The 22792-nt window shown below is 38.3% G+C and overlaps 2 protein-coding genes across 30 annotated transcripts in view; one reads left to right on the plus strand and one right to left on the minus strand.

The window, feature by feature from the left end:
* IFT80 (intraflagellar transport 80) overlaps window positions 1-6262 on the plus strand; it is a 141653-nt gene extending 135391 nt beyond the window's left edge. For all 3 annotated transcript variants that reach the window (XM_045503105.1, XM_045503104.1, XM_045503106.1), the window contains one exon: window positions 5805-6262. In XM_045503105.1, coding sequence (XP_045359061.1) covers window positions 5805-5915 — 111 coding nt within the window. In that variant the 3' untranslated portion in view covers window positions 5916-6262. The remainder of the gene's footprint in view (window positions 1-5804) is intronic.
* Window positions 1-22792, minus strand: part of CC2H3orf80 (chromosome C2 C3orf80 homolog) — a 75567-nt gene that overhangs the window by 37013 nt on the left and 15762 nt on the right. For 2 of the 27 annotated variants that reach the window (XR_006718575.1, XR_006718576.1), the window contains exons 4-5: window positions 10408-10594; window positions 9659-9698 (exon numbers count right to left, since the gene is read on the minus strand). The exons of 13 other annotated variants lie outside the window; for them this stretch is intronic. Coding sequence is in view for 1 of the 14 variants with exons in the window: in XM_045503117.1 (XP_045359073.1) it covers window positions 1503-1577 (75 nt within the window). In the remaining 13 variants the exon portion in view is untranslated. Of the gene's footprint in view, window positions 1-1394; window positions 1578-7346; window positions 9093-9658; window positions 9855-10407; window positions 10595-22792 lie in introns of those variants that run through there. 12 more of the 27 variants (XR_006718568.1, XR_006718569.1, XR_006718567.1 and 9 more) reach the window with 10 other exon arrangements.

The raw sequence follows: 22792 nt of genomic DNA on the forward strand, positions 1-22792 counted from the left end.
ACAAACCAACAACTTGGGAACAGACTTTCAGAAAGTATAGAATTTTGAAGAAGATCCAGAAGAGCCAGCACTCTAGTTCAGACAAACCACGTTAGGCATAGCTACTACCTGAGCTCTTTTGCAGGTTTTAAGGCCTTGTAATCTTATGATTATATATCTATATATGTATCTATCTATATCTATATCTATATCTGTATCTATATATGTATCTATATATGTATATACATATATATCTATGTATCTATCTATATGTCTCTACATATCTATCTATATGTCTCTACATATATATCTACATATATATCTACATATATATCTATATATGTATCTACATATAAAGGTATCTACATCTATATCTATATCTATTATGTATCTACATATATATTGGTAGGTGATAGTTCATCTGGTAGGTAGTTACTTATTCATTCAATATTTATTGTGTACTTTCTGCAGACAATGTACTCCCCTTCTATTTCAAATAGAAAAGTAAATATGGCAGACACTGACCCCACCTTTATGAAGCTTGTATTCAGTGGAAGCTATAGTTAATTATACAGTTGTTAATTTCAATTGTGATCATTGGCTTGAAGATGCTATAAAACTTGATGGGTGGGGGTGCCTCAGTTGGTCAAGCATCTGACTTCAGCTCGGGTCATGATCTCGCAGTTCAGAAGTTCAAGCCCCACATCAAGCTGTCTGTTGTCAGTGTGAAGTCTGCTTCAGATCCTTTGTTCCCCCCTCTCTCTGCTCACTCCCCGCTCACGTTCTCTCTCTCAAAAATAATAAACATTAAAAAAAAAACTTGATGTGTAGGGAACCTGATCTAGAGTGGTGGGGATTAGCAAAGACTTTCTAAGCAAGGCAAACAATATTTGAGCTGAACTCTAAAGAATAAATAGTAGAAGCTGACTGGATTTGGGGTGGGAGAGGAAGTGGGGGTGGGCATGTTCCAGGCAGAGAGAAAACTCTTAAATGGGAAACAGTAAAGAACAAAAGGGAGATTAACTTGAGGGTTTCATAGGGCAAATTAAGGATTTTGGACTCTATGCTAAGACATATGTGAAGTCATTAAAAGGAAGTAACATGATTGCTTTTCCCTTTTAAAATCCTGATTCCTCAAAATAAATGGAAACTAAAGAGTTTTCCACAAAATTATCTTGAGTAGGATTTTGTCAGTGTTAAAGGATATATATGATAATAAGACCAAATGTGTGAGGTCTTGAAAGAATGGGAAGGAGTCCCTAGTAACTGCTCTGGATCCTGGGTACTGAGTAGTTGGAATATTGGTTGGGACCAGACATTGGAGGGTCTTAATACCATGTTAAGAGAATAGACTTCATAATGCAGGCAATGGAAGGCTTGGAGGTTTGCAATCAAGAGAATGATTTGAAAGATACCTTTTGGTGTAGAAGATGGATCAGAGGTAAGGGTGGTGACTAGGAGATCAGTTAGGAGATTACTATAATAGTTTCACCAGGAGATGGTTGGGGTGGTAGTTAAGTTGGTTAGGCAAGACATTTGAGAACAACTTCAACATTTCTGGTGTGGTTGACTGGTAGATGGAGAGGGATGCCATTAATCTAGATAAGGAACAGTGAGAATATACAAGTTTTAGACCTTTTGAGTTTGAATACATGAAAGTATACATTTTTTTTGTTTGAAGTCCTTGTGGGGTATCCAGATGGAGATATCTAATAGGCAATTGGAAATATAATTGTGAACATTGAAGGATACTGACAAAGAGGAATCAGGGCATGATAAATAAATTTATGGTCATGACCATGTAGGCATAGTTGAAAGTATGAAAGTTGATGTCATCTCCTAGGAAAGTATAAAAAAGTTGTGGTTGGAATCCTGGTGAATACAAATACTAACAGCTAAGAGGTTACGTAGGGAGGGGTACCTGGGTGGCTCAGTTGGTTGAGCGTCCAACTCTTGATTATGGCTCGTTCCCTCCATGCTGAGAGTGGAGCCTGCTTGAAATTCTCTCTCTCTCCCTCTGTCCCTCACTCTCTACCCTTCTCCCCCACTCACATGCACACATGCTCTCTCTCTCAAATAAATTTTTTAAAAATTAAGTAAAACAAAGTATAAATTACTTAAAAAAAAAGAGGTTGTCTAGGGAAAAGAAACAGGAGGAAAAAAAGACTGAGAACATTGAGAAAGGAGAGCACAAACCAGAAGAGAATGGTATTATATAGTTAGAGATTTTTCAAAGAGCTTTGGTCAACAAGATCTAGGGAATGCTTCTGCATCAGGACCTTTTTCTTCCTTTTGTCAGTGTGCTCTTCCCCAGATATTCCCATGGACTCACTAATCTCCTTTAGGTCTTCACGTCAAATTCTCAGGGACATCTTTTCCTACCACTCTGTTTAAAATACAACACCCCCTTCCCCCAACTCCACTCCTGGCACTCAGTATTTCCTTTCCCTGTTTCCAAAACTCTTACCACTTCTCACATTTTATATATTTTTAGGGGCATCTGAGTGGCTCAGTCAGTTAAGCCTCCAACTTCAGCTCAGGTCATGATCTCGCGGTTTGTGAGTTCAAGCCCCACGTCAGGCTTTTAAAGGGGCGCCTGGGGGGCTCAGTTGGTTGAGCATCTGACTTCAGCTCAGGTCATGATCTCATGGTTCATGAGTTTGAGCCCCGCGTCAGGCTGTGTGCTGACAGCTCAGAGCCTGGAGCCTGCTTCCAATTCTGTGTCTCCCTCTCTCTCTCTGCCCCTCCCCTGCTCACGCTCCGTCTCCGTCTCTTTCAAAAATAAGTGAACATTAAAAAAATTAAAAAAAGAATGCAACACCCCCTTCCCCCAACTCCACCCCTGGCACTCAGTATTTCCTTTCCCTGTTTCCAAAACTCTTACCACTTCTCACATTTTATATATTTTTATATCTTCCACTATTATTTGTCTTTGCTTATCTTTCTATGAAGACTGTGATTTTTATCAATTAATTCACTGCTGAAGCCTTGCACCTAGAACAATCCTTGGCGTATAGTAAGCACTAAATATTTATTGAATGAGTAATCGAATCATATGCAGGATGAGGAATGAAAACACTTGATGGTGGCTTTAGTGAAAAGTTCATGAAGTGTGGTAGGAGCACAGTCACATTATAGTGTTCTGAGGACAAAATGAGAGTCAGGAATGAGAAGAAGAACGAGGGTGGTAGTTTGCAGGGAGACAGAATTGAGGGGGAAGGATGATGAGCAGCAGCCAGTGTAGCAAGGAAATTGAAAATGTGAGTAATATAACTGAAGGCAGATGTCCCAGGGGAGTGGAAGAAGATGGGATCAGGGATGTATGTGAAGAGGTCGGCCTGAGACAGAAGGGAAAGAGAGATGAATACAAATGTAGGTAAATTTGTGTGAAGAAGGAGATTAAGCAAATTCATGTTTGATGGCCACTGTATTCTCTGGAAAGCCATTTGGTATGATTTTGAAATTACTTCTATGTGAATAAGAAGAACTTACCAGGGACTAGAATAAGAAGTGTCAAATAGTACTAACACACCCTATAATAGGAAAAGATGTGTCTTGGTGTAGAGATCAGTCACTTGAAAGCTGTCATGATGAGTACAGCCTTATCTAAAACCCACTAGTAAAAGTATTCTAGTCCAAGAACTAAATTAGCAGTAGAACACTGTTCTAAAACTGGATAAATGCCAAAGTGAAAGTGAAGCATTCATTTTCAATCGGATAACTATCAACTGGCTCCCTCATTTGTACTCTAACAAGTGATAGTATAGATGGCATCAATTTACTTGATGGACTTCTGGTACAACAGAGCAACAGTTGCTCAGTGTACGGTCAATATATGGTTTTATTGTGATTGATCTGAGAAACATATGTAAGTCAATTTAAGGCTGGAAGAAGACCAAGGCATTTATCAAGTTTTGTCTTTCTCTTTGCAAATGTTTTGTTAGACATAGAGTGTTTTGCCATTTAAAAACATCAAGTTCTGGCCTGATTGAAAAATGGGTCTTTCAAATAGTCTTAACATTTGCTCTGCCTTTCAGTGAGCGGTCACTTGCATCTTACCACAGACATTCATCTTCTATGAGCGAGAGGGATTCTTTTAATTCATCCATTTTATATATTATAGACTAGTATATGGAATTATCTCTTTTTTTTTTTTTTAATTTTTTTTTTTTCAACGTTTATTTATTTTGGGGACAGAGAGAGACAGAGCATGAACGGGGGAGGGGCAGAGAGAGAGGGAGACACAGAATCGGAAACAGGCTCCAGGCTCTGAGCCATCAGCCCAGAGCCTGACGCGGGGCTCGAACTCCCGGACCGCGAGATCGTGACCTGGCTGAAGTCGGACGTTTAACCGACTGCGCCACCCAGGCGCCCCGGAATTATCTCTTTTTTAAAGTGGCCAAAATATCCACAAATTACCATGCAGAAATTTAGATGAAAGATATTGAAATAAAAAAGAACCAATACTTTATCAACTTCCAGCATAAAAGAGGCACAAAGCCCTGATAAGGTTAAACTTATCTCCCAGTTACTTAAAATAAATCTGCTCAGGCAGCAAGTAGTACCTAAGTCTGGTTTAATGCTACTTATTTCACTCAACTCCCCTACATGAAGATGAAAACCTATTCACTTTTGGCTCAGACTCAGGGGTTGGGGCTTATTTCATTGTAAATCGGAATTAGGTTAATCTAGGACCCAATTTTTCTGTACCTTGCCTGGGACAACACACATTCCTAAAGTAGTCATCTCCAAATTTTTCTAAACAATAGAATGCTTTTTCCTAAAGAAATTGTTCACAGATGTCAGGGCAGAGTCCATAGCTAACAGCAAGTATAATCAGCTTAGGGGAAAGGCAGGGTAGAAGGCATGGCTGGAAAAATGGCCCCATGTCAGTGGGGCATGTGACTTGATCTCCCGGTTTTGAGTCTGAGCCCCACGTTGGGCACAGAGATTAAAAAAAATGGAAACATAAAAATGGTACTTTTCAGTGATTGTTTTTACATGTCCCCCAGCCTTGATTATGCACTGCACTTTCTTTAATATCTTTTTGTTGTTGTCTAAACCATCACCATGTCTGTATTACTTTAATAGTTGTTGTAAAGGAGTCCCTTTTTCAGAGTATGCTCAGGAGAAGCAAACGCTCCCCTATTCTTACTCATACCTAGGCTCTAGTGGAAACCTCAGTGAAAAAAAAAAAGGTAAAATGCTAACCCATTTGAAACATGGCCTCATGGCTAGGGCCCTGTCCATTTTTCCTCTTGTTTGGAGAACAGTCCACCTTTTCCCCCTGTCCCTGAGGCACCTATGCAGAATCTGAAGGCTCCATGAGACTATTTAGATGTAGTTTTATCAACAGCTACAACTAGATTTTGGTGTTTTGAATCATGATGAGAATCTTTCCTTTTAATTGTGGTAATTGTTTTGTTTGGTCTTATTCTTAAAGGTATTTTTTATTTAAGCATTATTTCTTTTTTTTTTAACATTTGTTTATTTTTGAAAGACAGAGAGAGACAGAGAGTGAGTGGGAGAAGGGGAGAGAGAGGGAGGGAGACACAGAATCTGAAGCAGGCTCCAGGCTCTGAGCTGTCAGCACAGAGCCCGATGCGGGGCTCGAACCCACGAACCTGGAAATCATGACCTGCGCCGAAGTCGGATGCTTAACCAACTGAGCCATCCAGGCGCCCCTTAACTTGTCTTTCATGCTCTCTTTTTTCTCTAGTGATTTAGAAGCCATCATTCTATTTTTTGTTTACTCTTGGTTACCTTGGATTAAGCAAAACTGTGTTATACTATATCAGTATTTTTCTTCTTTTCTTCTTTTGCAGCTCCAAATAGATTGGGAGAAAATCAAAGCCAAAATTGAGATGGAAATTACCAAAGAACGAGAGCAATCATCAAGCAGCCAGTCCAGCAAGCATATAGGTCTAAAGCACTAAATTCCTTGCTTACCATTAAGAAATTTTACCTTTTGAAACATTCTGATTAACCAAGGATAATTGTATTTTTATTGCTAAAGAAAAAGGCAGAATCTTTAAGTATAAGTACTTGCTGTGTATTTACCACTAAAAATACATTCAGAAAGACTAAGCACAAAATAATTGATGCAGTTTCTTTCATCTTTTATATAGTTTAGTCCAATAATTAGCAAAATATTCTCATATACTTATGATACACCTATGTAGTATTGCTTACATTCCAGTTTTTGTCCATTATTTTATCCCTGAGTCATCAGCATGAACAAATATTAATGCTCATAATAAAACATTGGACCCTTTAAAATGTATGATAGCATTAATTTTTATTTGACCACTAAATCATAAGATGTTCCAAAAGTTTACTTATACAACAAAAATACATGAGGATGGATTTATGAAAATTTATAACAGTACATACATTTGTACATCAGTATTCATAGGATTATTAACAGCAAAAAGGACAAAAAAAGATGTCTATCAACAGATGAATGGATAAACAAAATATGGTATATACATACAGTGGAATATTATTCAGCCTTTAAAGGGAAAGGAATTTTGATGCATGGTACAACATGGATGAACCTTGAAAATAATGCTAACTGAAATAACCCAGGCTACTGAATGATCCCACTTATATGAGGTACCTAAAATAGGGAAGTTCGTTGAGACAGAAAGGAGAATAGTGGTTGCCAGGCATTGGAGGGAGGTGGATATGGGGCATTCTTGTTTAATGAGTACAGAATTCCTGTTTGGGATGAATGAGTTCTGGAAATGGACAGTGGCGATTATCGCACAGCATTGTGAATATACTTAATGCCACCGAATGGTACAGTTAAAAATGGTTAAAATGGTAAGTTATATATATATCTGCACCATAATTTTAGAAATATATCTAGAATGGACAAGAAATATTTTTCTCATTACTCTCCTGACTTGAGAATATTCACTCACTAGGGTCCTGGAGTCTGAATTTGTGACAATCTCCTTAAATGATAAACCTGTTTGACTACTTTCAGTATGTCCTAAAATATTGCCACAGAAGCTTTTGAACGTTAACCAAAATACTCCTTAGAAAGTCCTCCATAATGTAAATTTTGGAGAGGCATATTATAGAGTGGGTATACGCATATTCACTGGAAAATGATTACCTCTCTCGTTTTCATTTTAATTAATGTATATTTATTTTATGAAAATGTTTTTGTCTTTTCAGCATATTTCTTTTCTTTTCTGGAATGTTGAAATATTCTGTTCTTCAGATGCTGGGTACAAGAGTGAGTTTAGTTTGCGAAATATGATTGAGCAGTTTACTTATAAGTTGTACTTATTTATTAATGTTTTCTATATAATGTTATATTTCAATAAACAGTTTAAAAAGAAAAATGATTAAAAGGGTAAATTTTATATCATATTTATTTTACTACAGTTTTAATAGTTAAAAAATATTATGAAAAATGTCTGCATTCTAACAATTCAGATACTAACAAGGTGTTCTACAATTCAATTCTGATACTACCCAGAGTTAGTGTCAGGTCCCACAAGTTAGAGGACAGCATTCCCAATTAGACTGTTCTTATTTCAATTGTCAGCCACATGCGGGGACCCCAGGATACCCACACTTCTGAGTTGGCAGCAAATTTGGGGGTTTCCAAATGCCCCCTTTGGGTTTGGTACTTTGAATGACTCACTGAAATGCTTTACTTTTAATTATAGTTTTATTATAAAAGATATAACTCAGGAGCAGCCAAGCAGAAGAGATGCATAAAGTCTAGGAGAAAAGTGAGGTCTGGGAGGGGTGGGGGATGGGGTTGGGGCATAGAGTTTTTCATTATGCCTTCTCTTTGTAGAGAGAAGAGAATCTAGGACCGTCATCCTCCCAGAACATTGATGTGCTCACCAATCGGGAAGCTCTTGTAGGACTTGCTGTTCTGAATTTCTTATCAGGGTTTTATTACATACGTACAATTAATTAAATCACTGCCCATGTGATTGAAATCTTCCTCTCTCTGGAGGTCAGGTGGTTGAAAGTTTTAGCACTCTAACCATGTGGTTTTTCTGCTGACCAGTCCTCATCCTGAAGCTATCTAGCTTCCATAACACAGACACAGACACACACAGACACACACACACACACACACACACACACACACACACAGTCACCTAATTAGCATAAAAAAGGTGCTCCTATCACTCAGGAAATTCCAAAGATTTTGAAAGCTCTGTACCACCCACCCCCTACACACCCCATCTCAGACCAGATATATTCAGACCATCCCCTGCTCTTTGACCATAGGATCTTTTATGGCAAAGGTACATACCTAACTGAGCATAAAAAATGCAGCAACATTTAGAGGAATCAATGTGAGGTAAGGATAGGGAGCTATTGATCAAGTTCCCAGTATGGTTATCTGTATCAGTATTATCTTCCCAACAATCCAAGTGGGTTATAGCGTATCACATTATGATAGACATAAACTGAAAAATAAGAGCCAAAAGATTCTGGCACATTACTAGAATCCCATGCAGTCTCTAATAATTAGTCCAATAATCATCATATACAATGACCATAATGTCTCTCAGAGTGAGGGCACTTAGGTTTACAGACTTCATTCCATGTGGTCTTGTCAAGTTCCAAAAGCAGGAGTGGTCTCAGCTTCACACTTTCAGGCATTTGTTATAATTGAGTTAAGAGACAACATCTCTTGCTCTGAGCTTCTTTCCAAGCATTAATATTAGAAACACATTTTATTCACACTGCACAACACATTTATTCATACCTTTATTCTTAGCCACTATTCCTCCTCTCCATTTATACCCAAACCTTTTCACCTTTGGAAGGGACCTTAGGTTCAGCCACTTTGCTGGTCTAGCTTGCAGACAACAATACAAGTCTAGCAAAGGCCTCCCCTGCAGTCTACTCCCATTCATATAGGGTAGGGTTATACAGGTACAGGACTAGTGGGCTATTTCTACCAATAGGCAATAACTGGATTCATTAGCCCCAATGTTGCCAGATAGAGTGAAAGCACAGCTCACCCATCAGGCCCTTGGGAATTCTGATATAAATATTTTTAAACAATTTGTTCCTTAGGAATCATTCCTGCTTCCAGCAATATAGTTGCAGCCTTGGCCCAGGGACCACTGTATGAGGTAGGAAAAAGAAAGTTAAGTGTGATAATGGGAAAGGAAAAAAAAGTATAGTTATCATACCAGCATCCTCCCCCTATCTCCCCCTTCCCCATTTGGACAACCAGTGTTTCAATTGCCTGTTCTAATACTTTACCGAAGTATTACTCTGAGGAAGATACCGTCGTCCTCCCTTATCTGCGGTGTTGATTTCCAGTTTTAGCTAACCATGGTCAACTATGGTCCAGAAGCAGGTATTCCTCCTTCTGACCTACTGTCAGGTCAATAGTAGCCTAACACTAATGTCACAATGCCTATGTCATTCACCTCACTTTATCTCATCATGGAGGCGTTTTATCATCTCACATTATCACAAGAAGAAGGGTGAGTACAGCACAATAAGATGTTTGAGAGAGAGAGAGAGACCACATTCACATAACTTTTATTATAGTGTATTCTTATAATTCTATTTCCTTAGTAGTTATTGTTAATCCCTTACTGTGTTTAATTTATAAATTAAACTTTATCATAGGGATGTAGGTATAGGAAAGAACATAGTATATTTAGGGTTTGGTACTTACCACACTTTCAGGTATGCATTGAGGGTCTCAGAACATACCCCTGAGGATAAAGGCGGACTACTATATCTCTCTGCCTATTGTTGGATATGATGGACTGTAAAGTGTGTTCCTTAGTCTGAAGAAATGTGATTCAGTGGTCCAAATCTGTGCAATATCTTCTGCTCCACTTCTTTTATAGTACTCTGAGCATTTGCATCTACCACTGGGTCAGCAAAGCACAACCCAGAGTCAGTGTCTATTTCTGTCAGGACCCACTTGTAGCCCTCCAGGGTTACAGGCATCAGTCTGATCAGTGTGACTCGTCAGCTATGTACCAGGGCTGTCCCCCACTCCCCAGGAATCTTCCCCATAGCCATCTGCAGCCTCTAAATCTGTCTTGTTGGCAGACAAAACAGTTCTTGTTGTCATTTTGTGCCTCAGAGGGTACAAAAGGAATATGTCTAGATTTGGCCCATCCCTGCATTGTTTCAGTCCACTCCCTTCATTAACCCAAGTGGCTACCTCAAGTGAGCACACCAGGGTATCTGCTCATTGCTTCTAATCATCTTCTGATGCTGGAAGGGGGTTCTTCTGATGGGCACTGACGTGGCCCACTTTAATGCACCCTTCAGATTCCCATAGTGATTTCCATGGGGCCATGCCCAGTAAGGGCACCCCCCTTTATAGACTAATCTTCCACTGCCCTTTTGCCTGACCATAAGGGTAAACAGCATGCATGCAGTGCAGCTCACCAACCCCATTTGTTTTACCGTTTTTAGTCAGAGTGGTGGCCTTCCAAACAGAATGTTGTGTGTTCATGATGAAACTGCCATCTATCAGCTGAGTGGCTATTTGTTAGTCAGTTGAGAGCTGTTCACAGGGCACCGTCCAAGTGATGGTTCCAGAGTCATTCCTGGGGAAAAGAGTCCACCTGCTCACATGGTTCCAGAGTCATTCCTGGGGAAAAGAGTCCACCTGCTCAGGAATATGCTGTGTAACTCCGTGCATTCCCCTGCTGGTGTGTTCCTGCACAAACCATTTCCATTTTGTTATAGAACTCTTCTGGACACTGCCTTCCTCATTAGAGTGTTTGTCTGATATCACCCAAGACATTCTGGATATTTCAGGTTTCAAGATTATTTTATGTTTTTCATTCAGAGGCAGTTTCAATTAGTGTCTCATAGCAAGCTAGAATTGCTCCTCCAAATGGAAATTCTCTAGTTCAAAATCCCAGTAGTCATGTCTGGGAGGTGCTTACGGGCTTTTGTGATAAGGCATAGTTTACATTCCACATGTGGCTATTATGTGGAGGATTTGTCCCTAACAGCACCCTAGCTTCTGTTCTATATTACATGGGCCTGGCCAATCTTATTCATTCCCATTTTACATGTTTAATGAATATGGCTTGAAGGAAGGATGTACATGCCTTCTGTTTTATAATGCTAGGTAATTTTCCCCAGACACAATATCCATGCCCATAATTCATTCAGATAAGAGTCATAACCACTTCACATAAAGCTTGTTCCAATATATCAGTTTTTGTCCAGATTGTCACCTTAATCCCATCAACTCTTGCATTTCTCTGCCCTCTCCTCATGGAATCTGGTCACATCATTCTCCCAGCATATCAATGTGTTCACCAACCGGGAGGATTCTCCCAGTGTCAATGTCCCAGGGTTGGTTTGTTTGTTTGTTTAAAAAGGGATTCATTACACAGGCATGCTTAATAAAATCACTGGTCTTGTGATTAATATCCAGGCTTCATCCTCTCCCTGGAGGCCAGGTGGCTGGAAGATCTAGTTCTCTAATCACCTGGCTGGTTTTTCTGGTGACCAGCACCCACCCTGGAGCTATCTAGAGGCTTCTAGAGTCACTTTATTAGCATAACACACTTCCATCTCTCAGGAAATTCCAAGGGCTTTGGAAGTTTTGTGCCAGAAGTGGGGGGACAAAGACCAGAGATATTCTTTTATTAAATCACAATATAACTTTCAGTTATATGTTCTTTGGTCTTATGCTTCAAAAAATACCTATTGTAGAAGTTTCTTGTTTGGTTTAAACTAATAATTTCATACATTTTGGGTGGCTTGATCTAATTTAGTGTTTTTTTATGTATGTATAAATATTTTGTATATTTCATAAACATTAAAGAAGATTGTTTATGCAGAATACCTGGGGTCTGGCCCTGTTACAGATGAATGGTATTTTGAGGGCATTATGATCCCTCCAAAAATGCTTTGGTACAGAGAGTATGGTATGTAATATGGAACATAAGTTATAACAAAAAGTAAGCAAGTTTTAAAGCAAGCATATTTTAGAAAATGGATTACCATAGCAAACAGTTACCATGAATATATCTTCAAATATCTGCCATTTTGTACATATAGAAAATATATTCATTTCTGAAAATGTATGCTACACAAATTCTGTTTAGATAAATACCTCAATCATATTTTCCTTGTAAATTCTTACACTGAAAAAAAATCAGAATTTACAAGGTATACAGCATAAAAAGGTAATATCCATAATAAAAATATACGTATTTCTATTTGTTCTGCAGATTTGTTGATCTGTAGATAGAATTGTGGCAGAATCACTTGTAGAATTTCTGTAAAGACCATCTGCAGAAGCCAAAGACAAGGTGATGAAAGCAACTCTTTCAAAAAGACCTGTCTTGGGGCACCTGGGTGCCTCAGTCGGTTAAGTGTCCAACTTCCGCCCAAGTCATGATCTCCAGGTTCATGGGTTCAAGCCCTGTGTCAGGCATTGTGCTGACAACTCAGGGGCTGGAGTCTGCTTCGGATTCTGTGTCTCCTTCTCTCTCTGTCCCTTCCCTGCTCACGCTCTGTCTCTCTCAAAAATAGCCATTAAAAAAATAAAAAAATAAAAGACCCATCTTTACATTCTCCTTGCCCACAGCGTGTATATTATCAGTATCTCCTGCTTAGTGGTAAATGACCTTTGGTCCAAAAAATTTATGAGATTTTCACCTTCTTTGCCTGTAACAAAGTCATTTTCTCATTCTGCTTGCTTTACTCTAAAACTTCTCTGTCCGTACAACTTGGTTTGAGCTGTTGGACATCACTGTCTGGCCATCATATGCTTACTATGCACTGTGCATAATTTTTTAAATGTAGTGATTTCTACAGTAGACCGTTTCCAAACATTTTAGAGTAATACAACTTTTCAGATGTTTCTAGATGCTCTAGATGATCTAAAATGGTCTTCTAATAATCTTCTACTGTAAAGTAACATACTTTTCTTTTTAATGTTTATTTTTGAGAGAGAGAGAGAGAGAGCGAGCACGAGTGGGGGAGGGGCAGAGAGAGAGGGAGACACAGAATCTGAAGCAGGCTCCAGGCTCTGAGCTGTCAGCACAGAGCCCGTTGTGGAACTCAAACTAACAAACCACGAGATCATGACCTGGACAGACATTGGACACTTAACTAGAGTTTGCAAGTCAGGAAACTCCACATGTCTAGCATGAAATGTTAGAATGTCATCTCACTGAGATTGAGTAACATTTATAATGTGCTAGATTAAATTAGAATTTTTATATACCCATAATAGTAAAATCTGCCAATTTTCCAGTATCACCCCCCCCCCCCCGCTTTTCAATAGGTACCATCAACATATTATTTTCTCTTCATTTTCTGTGTTTTTAAGGTCGATGCAAACAAAATATGCACAACAAAATGCGCAAAGTATAATCTTTTTCTACCTGCTATGTGTTCTGAATGGCTGTGTCACAAAAGGTAACCTTAAAAAGCATTATACTAATGAATTCAGGAGTATAATGAATTTGTCTCTGACTTAACAGAAATAGTAAATAGTATTTGCAATGAAACTAAAATTCTGTTGTATAAGTCTAGTAACATTACTCAGTCAAAATAGTGACAAAAGCAGTCAGAATAAAAACATTATAATTAAAAGTCAATAAAATTCCTTTTTGTGGCACTTGTTTGCCCAGAATAAAATCTTTTTTCTCATTATTGGGACACCTGGTTGGCTCAGTCAAAGAAGCATATGGCTTTTGATCTTGGGGTCGTGAGTACAAGCCCCATGTTGGGTATAGAAATCACTTAAAAATAAATAAATAAATAACTTAAAAAAATTGTTTTTTCTCATTCTTGATGAATACCTACACTTCAAACACCAAAATTCATTTATTCAATATGTCACCTACTGTGGCCTGGGCACTGTTCCAGGTGACAGAGACACAGTAGTGAGGAAAACAGATATTTTTGTCCTCTTGTGAAGCTGACATTTTAGTGGGAAGGAGACAGACCATAAACAAATAACTAAAAAAATATGGCATGTCAGATACCAACAAGACAAAGCACAAAGCAGATAGAAAGCTGCTGGGGGGATGTGATTTAAAATAGTGTGTAATGGGAAGGTGTCACTGAAAACGTATAATTTGAGCAAACTCTTCAAGGAAGTGATGATCAATTTAAATTTCTGCCAAATAACATATAGGAAAACCATCAAATAAAATTCCTATTCTATGAGTTTATGTTATCCTTCTCTAACTTAATTTAAAATGTGCTAATCTATAAAAGTAATTCTGCATGGTTTTGACATTAATAGTATCATCAATCATACATAACGTGGCTTACCTCTGAATTTATTTACATAGTCATAATAATGTAAACACTGAATATTTATCTAAAATTATAATTATTCAGGTCCATAATCCCATATCCAAAACCCTTGGGCCAAACATGTTTCAGAATTTAAATTTGTTTAAGAAATACAATGGCTATTCAAAATTTTTTGTAATACAGCACATAGTTTATTACAAAACATCCCCAGAAGGGTCTTAGCTATCACTCCCTACTCAACCATATTGATATTTCTGCAGTGTAACATGAATATTTACATTAGGCAATAGGAATAAAATTAGAAGTAGTTTCTCATCAGTTCTGCTGTCAAATGAGTTCAGGTTGGGTGAATTATGAAACAGTGTTTTGGATCTAGAATTGGGGATAAGGGATTGTGGGCTTATTTTGGAGGAAATGGGATGCACATGTTGGAGAGGGATAAATGGAAGGGTAATAAAAAGGGGAAATCTACATTTTTCATAGTGGCAAGGCAATAAATAATGCCAAAAAAATCAAGAAATAATAAACATGTTATTTAGTGATGTAGCCATAAATAGCAAAAGAGCCAGCTAAAGGAGTTGAAAATGGTTGCTTCTAGGGAGGGGGACATCAAGAAGTTCAGTCCTGCTATTTTTCACAGCCTTAACTATTTTCATAGCCTTAACTATTTCCCTACTTAAATATGTGCATGTATAAATTTGACAAAAACAGATTCTTAAAAAGTCACTGGTTAAGAGAAAGTATGCAAAGCACGTGTCTGACAAAGTACTTGCACCAGAATATATAAAGAATTATCAAATCCGAATGTAAAAAATAAAATAAAATAATAAAGAAACAATTATAAAATGGGCAAGAGACATGAACAGACATTTTACCAAAGAGGACGTACGATGGCAAATTATGCACATGAAAAGGTATTCAACATCTTAGCCATTAGGGAAATGCAAACTGAAACTCCAACAATCAGAATGGCTAAAATAAACTGGTGGTAACACCAAATGCTGGCAGGGATGCAGAGAAGCTGGATCACTCATATATTGCTGGTAAAAACAAATGTTACAGCGAGTAGCAGAAGAAGTAAGGCAGTTTCTGGCAATACTAAATAAACGTGCACATACCATATGACCCAATGATTACACTCTTGGCTTTTTATCCCAGAGAAACAAAAATGTTCATAGTAGCTCAATTCATAATACCAAGAACTGAAAACAATGCAAACATGCTTAGATGGGTGAATGGTTTAACAAATTGTGGTACATCCATATCATGAAATACTACTCAGTAGTTAAAATGATTGCTACACACAACAGCTCGGGTAGATGTCTAGGGAATTATAGTAAAGATTATTTACTATATGATTCCATTTATATAATGTTCTTAAACATTAAACATTTATATAATGTTCTTAAAACATAGAGGTGGAGAACAGACTAGTGGATGCTAAAAGTTAAGGGTTAATTAGAGGGGGTGTATGTGGCTATGAGTCTATAAAGGCTAGCATGAGAAGCTCTGTAAAAATAGAATAAATCTGTATCTTGATTATGGTGGTGCTTACAGGAAGCTACACATGTGTTAGGATTGCATGGAAACAAAAACCTTACGTGGAAAATAGCATTATATATATTTACTATGAATACATCTCTATGTAGTAAAATTATACAGAGAATATTCTGGAAGGATACTTACTACACAGTGGTTAAATCTCAAGTTGAAGGAGTGGACAGGGATTGAGGGTAGGAGTGGTTAGAGGGGATTTTGTTGTAAATTTCTTTTTTTTTTAATTTTATTTATTTATTTTTTAATGTTTATTATTATTATTATTTTTAATTTACATCCAAGTTAGCATATAGTACAATAATGATTTCAGGAGTAGAATCCAGTGATTCATCCCCAGCATACAACACCCAGTGCTCATCCCAACAAGTGTCTTCCTTAATGCCCCTTGACCATTTGGCCCAACCCCGCCAGCACCCCCTCAGTTAGTTCTCTGTATTTATGGTTTGTTCCCCTCACTGTTTTTATATTAATTTTGCTTCCCTTCCCTTATGTTCATCTGTTTTGTATCTTAAGTTCCACATATGAGTGAAATCATATGATATTTGCCTTTCTTTGAGTGGCTAATTTTGCTTAGTATAATATACTCTAGTTCTATTCATGTTGTTGCAAATGGCAAGATTTCATTCTTTTTGATTGCCAAGTAATACTTCATTGTGTGTGTGTGTGTGTGTGTGTGTGTGTGTGTGTGTGTGTGTATCATGTCTTCTTTATCCATTCATCTGTTGATGGAAATTTGAGCTCTTTCCATACTTTGGCTATTGTCAATAGTGCTGCTATAAACATTAGGGTGCATGTGCCCCTTCAAAACAGCACTCCTGTATCCTTTGGATAAATACCTAGTAGTGCAATTGCTGGGTCATAGGGTAATTATATTTTTAATTTTTTGAGGAATCGCCACATTGTTTTCCAGAGTGGCTGCACCTGTTTGCATTCCCACCAGCAGTGCAAAAGAGTTCCTCTTTTTCCATATCCTTGCCAACATCTGTTGTTGCCTGAGTTGTTAATGTTAGCCATTCTGACTGGTGTGAGGTGGTATCTCATTGTGGTTTTGATTTGTATTTCCCTGGTGACAAGTGATGGTGAGCATTTTTTCATGTGTCGGTTGGGCATCTGAATGTCTTCTTTGGAGAAGTGTCTATTCATGTCTTTTCCCCATTTCTTCATGGGATTATTTGTTTTTTGGGTGTTGAGTTTGATAAGTTCTTTATAGATTTTGGATACTAACCCTTTACTGATAGGTCATTTGCAAATATCTTCTCCCATTCTGTCGGATGACTTTTAGTTTTGCTGATTGTTTCCTTCACCATGCAGAAGCTTTTTATCTTGATGAGGTCCCAATAGTACATTTTTGCTTTTGTTTCCCTTGCCTCCAGAGACATGTTGAGTAAGAAGTTGCTGTGGCCGAGGTCAAAGAGGTTTTTGCCTGCTTTCTCCTCAAGGATTTTGATGGCTTCCGGTCTTACATTTAGGTCTTTCATCCATTTTGAGTTTCTTTTTGTGTATGGTGTCAAAAAGTGGTCCAGGTTCAATCTTCTACATGTCACTATTCAGTTTTCCCAGCACCATTTGCTGAAGAGACTGTCTTTATTCCATTGGGTATTCTTTCCTACTTTGTCAAAGATTAGTTGGCTATATGTTTGTGGTCCATTTCTGGGTTCTCTATTCTGTTCCATTGATCTGAGTGTCTGTTTTTGTGCCAGTACGGTACTGTCTTAATGATTACAGCTTTGTAATACAGCTTGAAATCCGGAATTGTGAGGCCTCCAGCCTTGGTTTTCTTTTCCAGGATTGCTTTGGCTATTCGTGGTCTTTTCTGGTTCCATACAAATTTTGGGATTGTTTGTTCTAGCTCTGTAAAGAATGCTGGTGTTATTTTGATAGGGATTGCATTTGAATATGTAGATTGCTTTGGGTAGTATCAATATTTTAACAATATTTGTTCTTCTAATCCATGGGCATGGAATATTTTTTCCATTTTTTGTGCCTTCTTCAATTTCTTTCATAAGATTTCTACAGTTTTCAGTGTATAGGTTTTTCACCTCTTTGGTTAGATTTATTCCTAGGTATTTTATGGGTTTTGGTGCAATTGTAAATGGGATTGATTCCTTGGTATCTCTTTCTGCTGCTTCATTATTGGTGTATAGAAATGCAACTCATTTCTGTGCATTGATTTTACACCCTGTGACTCTGCTGAATTCATGGATCAGTTCTAGCAGCATTTTGGTGGAATTGTTTGCATTTTCCATATAGAGTATCATGTTATCTATGAAGAGTGAAACTTTGACTTCCTCCTTGCCAATTTGGATGACTTTTATTTTTTTTTAACTTTTTTTTTAATGTTTATTTTTGACAGAAAGAGACAGAGTACAAGCAGGGGAGTGGCAGAGAGAGAGACACACACACACACAGAATCCAAAGCAGGCTCCAGGCTCTGAGCTGTCAGCACAGCCCGACATGTGGCTCGAATTTGTGAACCATGAGATCATGATCTGAGCCTCGTCAGATGACTAACGGACTGAGACACCCAGGGATGCCTTTTATTTCTTTGTGTTATCTGATTGCTGAGGCTACGACTTCCAATACTATGTTGAGTAACGGTGGCAAGAGTGGACATCCCTGTCCTGTTCCTGACCTTAGGGGGAAAGCTCTCAATTTTTCCTCATTGAGGATATTAGCAGTGGGTCTTTCATATATGGGTTTTAGGATCTTGAGGTATGATCCTTCTATCCCTACTTTCTTGAGGGTTTTTATCAAGAAAGGATGCTGTATGGTGTCAAATGCTTTCTCTGCATATGAGAGAATCATGTGGTTCTTATCCTTTCTTTGATTAATGTGATGTATCACATTAATTGATTTGTGGATATTGAACCAGCCCTGCATCCCAAGAATAAATCCCACTAGGTCGTGGTGCATAATTCTTTTAATATATTGTTGGATCCGGTTGGCTAGTATCTTGTTGAGAATTTTTTGCATCCATGTTCATTAGGGAAATTGGTTGTAGTTCTTTTTTTGTGGAGTCTTTGTATGGTTTTGGAATCAAGGTAATGATGGCCTCATAGAATGAGTTTGGAAGTTTTCCTTCCATTTCTATTTTTTGAAACAGCTTCAAAAGAATAGGTGTTAACTCTTCTTTAAATGTTTGGTAGAAGTCCCCTGGAAAGACATCCAGCTCTCGACTCTTGTTTTTTGGGGAGATTTTTGATTACCAATTCAATTTCTTTACTGGTTATGATTCTGTTCAAATTTTCTATTTCCTCCTGTTTCAGTTTTGGTAGTTTATATGTTTCTAGGAATTTATCCATTTCTTCCAGATTGCCCAATTTGTTGGCATATAACTGCTCATAATACTCTCTTCTTATTGTGTTTCTGCAGTGTTGGTTGTGATCTCTCCTCTTTCATTTGTGATTTTATTGATTTGGGTCCTTTCCTTTTTCTTTTTGATCAATCTGGCTAGGAGTTTATCAATTTTGTTAATTCTTTCAAAGAACCAGCCCCTGGTTTCATTTATCTGTTCTACTGTTTTCTGTTTTTGTTTTGTTTGTTTGTTTATTTTTTGGTTTCAATAGCGTTGATTTCTGTTCTAATCTTTATTATTTTCCTTCTTCTGCTGGTTTTGGGTTTTATTTGCTGTTCTTTTACCAGCTTTTAAGGTGTAAGGTTAGGTTGTGTATCTGAGACCTTTCGTTCTTTTTAGGAAAGCCTACGTTGCTATATACTTCACTTTTATGGCCGCTTTTGCTGCACCCCAGAGTTTTGGGGCTGTGGTGTTTCACTGGCTTCTATGTACTTTTTAATTTGTTCTTAAACTTCTTGGTTATTAACCCATTCATTCTTGGTTAGTAGGATGTTATTTAATCTCCAAGTATTTGTTGTCTTTCCAAATTTTTTCTTGTGGTTGATTTTGAGTTTCATAGTGTTGTGGTCTGAAAATATGCACGGTATGATCTCAAGCTTTTTGTACTTGTTGAGAGCTGATTTGTGTCCCAGTATGTGACTACTCTAGAGAATGTTCCATGTGCACTCGAGAAGAATGTGTATTCTGCTGCTTTAGGATGAAATGTTCTGAATATTTGTTAAGTCCATCTGGTCCAGTGTGTCATTCAAAGCCATTGTTTCCTTGTTGATTTTCTGCTTAGATGACCTATTGTCCATGCTGTAAGTGGGTGTTGAAGTCCCCTACTATTATGATATTATTGTCAATGAGTTTCTTTATGTTTGTGATTAATTGATTTATATATTTAGGTGCTTCCATGTGGGTTGGGGGCACAAACGTTTATAATTGTTAGATCTTCTTGGTGGATAGACCCCTCGATTATGATATAATGCCCTTCTTCATCTCTTATTATAGTCTTTATTTTAAAATCTAGATTGTCTGATATAAGTATGGCTACTCCAGCTTTCTTTTGGTGACCATTAGTATGATAGATGGTTCTTCATCTGCTTTCAATCTGATGGTGCCTTTAGGTCTAAAATGGGTCTCTTGTAAACAGCATATAGATGGATCTTGTTTTCTTATCCATTCTGTTACCCTATGTCTTTTGATTGGGGCGTTTAGTCCATTGACATGTAGAATGAGTACTGAAAGATATGAATTTATTACCATTGTGTTACCTGTAGCGTTGGAGTTCCTGATGATGTTCTCTGGTCCTTTCTAGTGTTTGTTGCTTTTGTTCTTTTTTGTTTTGCTTCATCTTTTCTCCCCTTAGAGAGTCCCCCTTAAAATTTCTTGCAGGGCTGGCTTAGTGGTCATGAACTCCTTTAGTTCTTGCTTGTCTGGGAAACTCTTTATCTCTCCTTCTATTTTGAATGATAGCCTTGCTGGATAAAGAATTCTTGGCTGCATATTTTTCTGTTTCAGCACATTCAATGTATCCTGCCACTCCTTTCTGGCCTGCCAAGTTTCTGTGGATAGGTCTGCTGTGAACCTGATCTGTCTTCCCTTATAGTTTAAGTACTTTTTTTTCCCTTGCTGCTTTCATAATTCTATCCTTGTCTGTGTATTTTGTGAATTTGACTATGATATGCCTTGTTGATGGTCTATTTTTGTTGAATCTAATGGGAGTTCCCTGTGCTTCTTGGATTTTGATGTCTGTGTCTTTCCCCAGTTTAGGAAAGTTTTCTGCTATGATTTGTTCACATAAATCTTCTGCCCCTTTTTCTCTCTCTTCATCTTCTGGGACTCCTATGATTCAGCTGTTATTCCTTTTAATGAGTCACTGAGTTCTCTAATTCTTATATCCTGCTCTTTCGCCTTAGTTTCCCTCTTTTTTCTGCTTCATTTTTCTCCATAATTTTGTCTTCTATATTGCTGATTCACTGCTCTGCTACATCCATCCTTGCCTCTGTGGCATCCATTTGAGGTTGCATCTCAGTTATAGCATTTCTAATTTCGTCCTGACTTGATTTTACTTCTTTTATATCTGCAGAAAGGGAGTCTATGCTTTTGTCAACCCCAGCTAGTATTCTTATTAATGTGATTTTAAATTCTAGTTCAGACATCTTGCTTATACCTGTGTTTATTAAGTCCTTGGCTGTCATTTCTTCCTGTTCTTTCTTTTGGGATGAATTCCTTCTTTTCATCATTTTGGAAGAAGCAAAAGAATTACTAAAATAAAAATTAAAAATTAAAAAATTAAAAACAACACAAAAAATAAAATAAAGGAAGCTATATCCTAGGTGTGTTTTGATCTGGTTGCTGAAAGAAGCTTGATAGAAGAGAGAGAAAAGGAAAGAAAAAAAAAGGAAGAAAACTTAAAAAAAAAAGTATACAATAAAATAGAATGAAAATTTACAAAAAGAAGTAAAGAATATAGTTAAATTTTTTTATAAAAACAGAAAATAAAAATAAAATTTTTCGCTATCTGTATCCAAGAATAAGAAAAGAAAAGCAAAAGAAAAAAAATGAATAGTTGGACCAGTGAACAGGATGAAATCTGAATGAAATTACATCCAGTTTCCCCTAGAAGTCAAACTATGAAGCACTTTATAGTCTGTACACTAAGCAGGTGGAGAGACTATTGGTTGTCCTGTAGAACTTGGTTGCTGCAGTTGGACAGGGCTCAATGTAAGGGCTCCATTCTCCACTAGGTGGCGTTTCCTAGTTTATGGTGGTAGATTGGTGTGGCGCTCGGTATGCGCAGGCATGGGAGAAGAGAAAATGGAGTCACCCAGCTTCCCAGTCGCTAGCATCAGAATTCTGTGCTCTCAGCGACTAGCCACCAGACACTCCTCCTTTGTCTCTGGCTTCCGTCCACTCCTGCTTCTACACTGTCCATGTCCAAGCCGTCAGCCTGCCAGGCAGCACCTCTCTCCCAAATTGTATCCAACGGGGCTGTTTCCTAACCCCTCACTTCTAAAGGCCCTGCAGCTTTGGCCCACTCCGATCCTCTAGGGGAGGGTCTCACCGAGCAATGGCCGGGTGCCGGTTTACCCCCAGGAACACTCGAGTGATCGCGCTGCCTCAGAGGCCCAGAGACTGCGTCTTGGTGCCAGCCCACCCCAGAAAAAGTTCACGCAATTGCGCAGCAGCAGAGGTTTAGAGATTATGGCAAATCACAAGACTGGCGCCAGGCTTCACCTCACTCCAGAGTCCTTGTTCCGACACCAGGACTATTCTCTGGGGTCTGCTGGGACCTTTTCCTGTGGGGAGGCTGCATCCTCTCTATCAAATATCCTCCCTGCAGGGAAACCACCTCTCCCTGTGTGGCCCGGGACTTCGGACTTTGCTGTCTGCTTCCCACCAGAGCACCACCAGGTATTGAACTGTGGAATTTCGAACTCTGTGTCTCCTATTTATAGAGTCCTAATGGTTTTGAAACCCTCTTCTTTCTCTTTTCTCCCTTTCTTATTCAGCCCATGTGGGTGTTTCCACTCTCTCTTTCTCTCCAGCTGCTTTCAGGGGGAGTGCTTTCCTGTACTCTCCCCGTGGTCTCTGTCCTCTCTCTGCAAACAAAAACAGCTCCCTACCCTCCAGGGCTTCTCTCTCCCCTAGTTC

This window comes from Leopardus geoffroyi, chromosome C2 (genome assembly GCF_018350155.1).
Source record: "Leopardus geoffroyi isolate Oge1 chromosome C2, O.geoffroyi_Oge1_pat1.0, whole genome shotgun sequence".
NCBI lineage: Eukaryota > Metazoa > Chordata > Mammalia > Carnivora > Felidae > Leopardus > Leopardus geoffroyi.